Source organism: Punica granatum, chromosome 7 (genome assembly GCF_007655135.1).
Source record: "Punica granatum isolate Tunisia-2019 chromosome 7, ASM765513v2, whole genome shotgun sequence".
Lineage (NCBI taxonomy): Eukaryota > Viridiplantae > Streptophyta > Magnoliopsida > Myrtales > Lythraceae > Punica > Punica granatum.
This window is the reverse complement of record NC_045133.1, coordinates 8,181,853-8,189,312: the sequence shown is the minus strand read 5'-3', so window position 1 is coordinate 8,189,312 and position 7,460 is coordinate 8,181,853. Positions and strand designations below refer to the sequence as shown.

The following is a 7,460-nucleotide window of genomic DNA, read 5'->3' as shown; positions in this document are numbered from 1 at the left end:
AAAATGTTAAAATGAGTAAAGTTCATGATTTTCTAGGTTATTAACCCATTTAAAAACTACTAGTTTTCTATCCGAGCATTGCACATGTTCATTTATATATTCTTGTACCAAGTCCTTTTTGTAATTATTTATATTTTGAATCACAAATTTCCTGATGAAAGATAATAAAAGTTTCAATTATTAATTATAATTTCAAATATTAACCTTGACAGTTTTTAGTTAAAAAATAGAGTAAGTTATTTATTTTTCTGCCACATAACAAGTTAATTATTATAATAATATTATAAGAAACTATTTATTTCAATTGATATACATTATCATATTTTTTGTTAATTATCAATATAGATTGAGATATATTAAGTTTGAAAATTATAATAAAACTTCGTTTTGCTCATTTTTTAAATAATATTTATGAGATTCCTATTTATATAATTTAATTTATTATTTAATTTATGAGTTTAAACTCATAAAGTTATATCACAATATTTTTCATTTATAGGAGCATAACTTTTTCGAAAATTATATTTTTATTTATGAGCTTAAAACATTTATATATCATTCCCATAAAAACTATTCTGAATTTTGGAAAACATATTGGCTTCTTAAGTAGTAAAATATTTTAGATAATTAATTTTAAGTTTCATATGATAATTAAATAATAAAATTAGACTAATTTTGCATTGTTCATTATATATTTTGCAACAAATAATTCAAATTAGTAAGCATTATGTTATAATATATATTTATTTAATAGTAAGCATATTAAAGAGATTTGTTGTAGATGACATCCTTATGATAAGTTCATATATATTTACTTCATTACCCATTCTTTAAATATGCAAATTTTGTGGTATACTCATTTAATTTTTTATATTATCATAAGTTCATAAATAATAATAATAATTTTAAAATTATAATAGAATTTATGTTAACATCTAATTAAATAAATGAAATTCTAAATCAACTCTCTTAAAATTTTTAAATTTTGTTCGCTAATGAGAGATCATTTATTATTATAAGTTATATAACCATAAGTTCATTGAATTAGTGATTTGTTATTACTTTTTTGGAAAAATTTTAAATGAAAAACTAATTATGTTTTTAGTGTTATGCCCGTATATTATATGTGATTTCATCCTTTCATACATTTATTTCATTTATATAATAAATTTATATTTTAAAAATAATTTACTTCTTAAGGATCATAAAATATCAAAAAATAGTTTAAAAATAATCTTTGAATAATAACCTTCAATGAAGTGGAATAAATAACTTATTCAGTTTTTTTTTGAAATTTGTCTTACAAATTTGATTTATTCATTTTATACTCAATTTCATATATTTTAATTTCTTTCACATGCCAATAGTTTATGGTTTATACTCAATTTCATATATTTTAATTTCTTTCACAGGCCAATAGTTTATAGTTTAGTCCTATATACGATCAATTAATTATTTTTCAATATAAGTTAGATAATAATATCCAATTAAATATTTCTTTTGTGACATACTTGTTTAATTTTTTTTTATTATAAGTTCATAAATAATAATAACAATTTTAAACTTATGATAGAAATTAGGTTAACATCCAATTAAATAAACAAAATTCACATGATTAAATCAACTCCCTTAAAATTTTTAAATTTTGTTCATTAGTGAGAGGACATTTATTAATTTAAGTTACATGACCATAAGTTCGTTGAATTAGTGTTTTGTCTGTGTATTTCACGCGGTTTCATCTTTTCATACCATTTTAATTTATCTAATATTATTTTTAAAATAATTTACTTCTTAAGAATCATAAAATATAAAAAATTATTTAAAAATAACCTTCAATGAAGTTGGACTAATTAACTTATTCATATTTTATTTTGAAATTTTTCTTACAAATTTGATTTATACATTTGTATACTCAATTTCACATATTTTAATTTCTTTCACTTGCCAAGAGTTTATGATTTAGTCCTATATATGATCAACTAATTTTTTTATATAAATTAGATTATATCAAATTAAATATTTCATTGTTATATAATTATGAATTAATCATTTCAACTCTATTAACTATGACATTATTTACTACAAAGTGGAGACAATTTTACTATATACTAGTCTTCTAACCCGTGCATTGCACAAGTTCGTTATCGTATACCTATTATCATTTCTATAGAAATTACTCACATTTTTAACAAAATATTTCTTATTAATATACAATGATTAGTTGGAATTCAAAACAATGATTTTCAATAACACTAGACTAAGTATATATAATCCAATAATAATGTTGCAACTAATTGTCTTATTCAATATATATGAATTATATATCTATTAAATTATTAATATGTTACAAGGATTTATCACGAATAATCCATTCGTGCATTTACTAATTTGCAATTCTATTTTTGCTCTAAAAACATTGTTAAGTGGGCTTTTAATTTTCACATGTTAGTTATATTTCTTTAATTTTTATGACTTGTAAATCCATAAAACTAGTGATTCATGATTAATTTTATTTTCAAATGACCCTAGCATCATCAAATTTGTGGCTTGCAATAAATTCTTTTTCTTTTAAAATTGCATAAATAATGAATTTTTGTTTCTATTAGCATGTTATCTATTGCAATGCACCCTATCGTCATCATAAAGTTATATAATTTATTTAGATCTTTGAAAAACAACTTGCTTTAAAGTCATTTAGTTAATTTTCTATTGATAATTTGAACAACATTAATTAAAATATGTTATATTTATGAAATTATGCATTGTCATTTATATAAATCAAATTTTAGCTAATTCTATGTATCTACGTATAATATTCTATCTAGAATCGATTTCTACATTTATTAATAATTTTCTAAATTATATTAGTTCGAAAGAGCTTTAACTTATATACATTAAACAATATATTTTACTATATACAAAATGTGAACATATGTATACGATAATTAATATATAAGTTTGTAATTATCTAAGTAATTTAAAATTATATATCATATCTCAGACGTTTATTATTTCAAATATAGTGTCTAAAGTAATAAAATATGAACTTTTTTGAATTTTTCTCAAATTTTATAATGACATTGGAAAATTTTACAAAAAATATTCATTGATAAAGCAAATTGACGTTTCTAACCTTAATAAATATAACTCTATTTATTGCTTTTGGGGTCAATTTTACTTACATATATGGATATAGATATGGATATGGATATATGGCTGGTTCTTCTATCCATTTAGATACTTTTTTTTTTTGGTTATGCTTGATCTGTTGTAAGGCCAGACCACGGCAACAGTGTTGATGAACGAACCACTGGCAACAGAGCTTATAAATGAATTCAATATTGACTGAAGATTAAGCATGGGGAAAGCGGTTTTGATGTGATATGGAAACGTCTCAGTGCATGTTCGGTAGATCGAATTAGAGGGAGGATCGAATTTCTAAAATCTTAATCCGATATTGTTTGGCGGCGATGGGATTAGGGATTGGGTTTGGGATATCTTGGATAAAAGTATTAAGCAACTAATCCCAAAGAGGTGGGATAAAGCTGGATTGGGATACCTTATTTATGAAAAGACAAAAATGCCCTCGCTTTTTATCAAATTTTTGAATTCTGTCATTGAACAATATATATATATATATATATATATATATATATTTTCGGGTTGAGTTGCTTGAAGAAGAAGAGGGACGGTAGGTGCTCGGAGCCGGCCATCCTAGAAGTTGCCGGTGACCTCGCCTGGGATGGTAAAGGCCGGCATCGGGCCCCTACCGCCCCAAATCATCCCTCGCTCTGTCTCTTCAAGTGAGAGAGAATGAGGCAATAGATCAAGACAGTGGTCGCCGGACCAACGACCTCGATCGGGGTTGCGGTGGCAGGATTGACGACCTTGATCTACTACCTCTCTCTCTCTCTCTCTCTCTCTCTCTCTCTTCGAGAGAGGGACGATTTGGGGCGATGGGGGCCTGATGTCGGCCATCGCCGGCCCTTCCCCTCTATCTTTGACTCTGCAATTTTTTTTTCATTTCAAAAATTATTTTATTTAAAAAAATTAAAAATAATTAAATATAGGATATATATAGGTCCTTTTTTTTTGTTGAGTTCATATAGGTCATTTCCCTTTCTTATCTTAGACTCAAATCTTGGCATGCTTCTAATATTAGATTAGGATATTTATATTCATAGGATTAATCCCAACTTATCCCATCCTAATCCCTATTCTTAACCCGACCTCCAAACATAGCATCGGTCATTAGATCATCTCCGATGGGAGAGACTCCATGGGTCTCTAAAGTGGGTCGGTTTTCGTCAAATCGGTGCCACATCATTGAGAGACTCACCCAAAAAGATGAGAGACTCGAAACTCCAATGGTTAATCTCTGATTGGGTCTCTTGTAGTCCCACCATTTTAATTTTAAAAGGTTAAAGAAAATGGGAAGTAGCTGTCTCATGGGGTCTACGGCTGCCACGCGGCAGCCACTGATTGGTATCTTTGCAGACTGCTAGAGACGCTTCCAATAGGGGGCCGTCTCTGATGCCGTCTCTCTTGGCGCTACGTGGGCATGAGAGATTGGGCTAGAGACCCGCTGGATTTGGTCTTAGCCTTCAACAAAGAATCTTGTTAACATGTCAGAAGGAAAAATTGGAATAGTTTCGATTTATGTTTACATTTGAACTTTACGAAGCTCTTATATATATATATATATATATATATATAATACATTTCATATAGAAATGTTCGGATGGGTTCGATAATTGAGTCTCCAGCATGATCTTTTTGCAGGAGTCCAAATACTTGTAGTCTTGAAGGGGTGGAAAATCGATCAAGTTAGTCAAAGCATGAAGCCTAATCGTAACTACTAATGTTTCAAAAAGAACATTCATTATAAAGGGTGTAAAATCAATACTCACCGTGAATTTATGACCTGAAAACGGCATCGATAGTTTACCGCAAAGTAATTATGCCGAGAAAAAAAAATCAGAAGAGCAAAATGGAAAAAGAGATTGTAAATATCAAAATAAAACACCATCCTATATTCGTATTTACATGTAAATTCATGTATACCTGTCCCTCTCACATCCCTTTGAGGGACCGTCCCTTCCCCGTGCAAGCCATCATACGAGTAACCTTTTATGATGTATATCCTACCATAAAAAGTTGATTCAATAGCTTAGAACTAGAAGCAACAGAAGAAGGTCCCTGACCTTCTATACAGATGATTCCTTGGATTGCAAGTTACCTTTGTTAGTTTGTATCCAAAATAATAGGTTAGCTAGCACTCACTATCCCTGTACGTATATTGAGTTGTTGGTCCACCCTTGTTTGCGAGCCCGCTTCTCCCACAGCCTCGTGAGCCGTCTCTCCTTGACGAGCTCTGCTTCGGCCCTCTCTCTTCCTTCTTCACAAGTCTCCACACAAATCCTACACTTCGCCGCCTCATTCTGAAATCTCGCTGAGGTTTTAATACTCATTTCTATTGCTGCCTCGGTGCGTTTGAGGGATTCTCTTGCGACGGTTTCGCGAAGATCTATTTCCTCCTTTAGTAAAGCAACTCTGTGCTGCAACACTTTCTTCATATTGGGATCAGTTTCCCTGCAGTCTGCAAAATAACAGAGGTATGATTCAGTTAAGCAAATCAACGGGCTTTAACATCACTAAATCGCCATTGACTAAGCAGTTCAGGCCATTGTTTCTGCTTCGAAAGACATAATTTCCTACATGAAAGTTACGCATTCAAAGGGCCATTTAGTCCATCCAAATACTTGCTAGCACGTTAAGCTGCATTGACGGTAGAACTTAAAACAATATAATTAAATTCGGGATAGATAGATAGACTGACATATAGCTCTTGTCATGGTGTGACCTACAAAGTGCAGTGAGCGTAAACAACGATATAATCTATCAAAAGAGGCCGAGTCATGAGGACCACTGATAGTTTAAGTGAAAGAGGAACAGAATACATCCTCGACACTGCAGTAACCACTCAATAGAGAAGATTCATACTTGTATTGACAAATATCAGTTTGCAGGCTAGCATTCCCAACTTGAAGATGTATCCATACATTATGCTAAAGTACGTATTATACAATGAACTCATACTAACTACCGAAAAAATTCTAGGATATACCGGGTCTAAAACAATCCTCTCAAACAGAATAAAATCTGTTAACTGGTAGTTCAATGAATCATAATAATTAGGAACTTAGCGATCAACAGTTATAATCGATCTGGTCTAATAAAGAACATTAGCAGACCGGGTCCAGGATAAAATATTACTATAAGGGCTCCAGAATGACGGGAAGCGGTTCACGCGTGTGCACACGGATTGTGGATCTATCAGAGGAGAGATAATCTGGATTTACTGAGGATTCCAAGACAGAGGACACGGTCTTAATCTGGTCCACCATGGTCCTTAGAAACTAGTAAGCAAACTGTATATGGTTCGATCAATCTTTCAAATCTGAGACCACATACAAGAGAACCACAATCACTGTGTGATCAATCAGACATGCTTTGATCGGACTAAGACAAGACCATCAGCCAGTCCCGAAGAACAATCGCGCAGTTTTAAGGAGACAAATGCTGGGATGCATCACCTATTCATGACTTGCATTACCTATTCACGACAACGACCTAATTAAAGCATCCATATTATCGCCTGCCATTACAGAGCAAGTAAACAAGGCCAGGGTCCCAAAGCACGAACTCGAACTGATGAAGGACAAAGCTTTGGTCATCACTTGAGGGACGGGGAAGATGTCCAGACTTTACAGCACACTGACAGGAGCAGGAAGAGCAAGAAGTACCCGCAGCAGAGCTCGAGTAGGCCGAGGAAGTCGAAGTATGCCTCCACTTGATCACATTGACCGCCATCGACCCCAGAACGAATGCGACCAAGCACAGCAGAAATGTCGTGGAGGCGCACCTGCGCAGTCTCCGACCACCACACACGCGACCCATCAACAAATATGAACTGTAAATCCGAAAAAGGAACAAACTTTTCCTCTTTTACTTTCTGATAATGGATGCCCATCAAAGAAGGGGAGCTGTGCAGTAGTTATGGCGGCAGAGGAAGGTTTAAGCCTTAAGAAACCGCCATCTTGTTGAAGTACGAGGAATGGGCATTGCCCTTGAAAGAGGCACTCGAGATTACTAATGATGTCGAGCCGAAAAAATATAAAATTGATTGGAAATTCGTTGAAACTTCGACTCTTGTCATCATCTGATAGAGTAGAGATAATAAAAAACGACACAGTAATTTATATTGAAAAAAAAAAAAACAGAGAAAGGTTTGATATCAAAAAAGGGTATACTGGGGTAATCAAGAGGTTCGAGTTTTGACACTCGTTGGAGGCTATCCAACGAGTATTAGATAATATGATTTTATTTTATGTACTAGACTCATGACTCTCTTTATGTAACCTAGAAAAAGAAAAATAGGAAGATTGATGAACTAGACC

At 31.9% G+C, this 7,460-nt stretch overlaps 1 protein-coding gene across 1 annotated transcript; it reads right to left on the bottom strand.

Moving 5' to 3' along the window:
• Nucleotides 1-5,060: 5,060 nt before the first annotated feature.
• LOC116215370 lies at nucleotides 5,061-7,064 on the bottom strand. The gene is made up of 2 exons (XM_031551052.1): nucleotides 6,807-7,064; nucleotides 5,061-5,599 (listed from the first exon to the last, which is right to left on the bottom strand). The coding sequence occupies exons 1-2, from the start codon at nucleotides 6,958-6,960 to the stop codon at nucleotides 5,283-5,285; spliced, it is 471 nt and encodes a 156-aa protein (XP_031406912.1). The 5' UTR covers nucleotides 6,961-7,064; the 3' UTR covers nucleotides 5,061-5,282.
• Between the last annotated feature and the right edge of the window lie 396 nt (nucleotides 7,065-7,460).

Bases quoted from the DNA above. Each gene is read 5' to 3' on its own strand.
- LOC116215370 (XM_031551052.1), bottom strand. From the start codon at position 6,960: ATGGGTCGCGTGTGTGGTGGTCGGAGACTGCGCAGGTGCGCCTCCACG. The intron at 5,600-6,806 runs GTACTTCTTGCT...GTTATTTTGCAG, and splicing joins CTACTCGAGCTCTGCTGCGG to ACTGCAGGGAAACTGATCCC.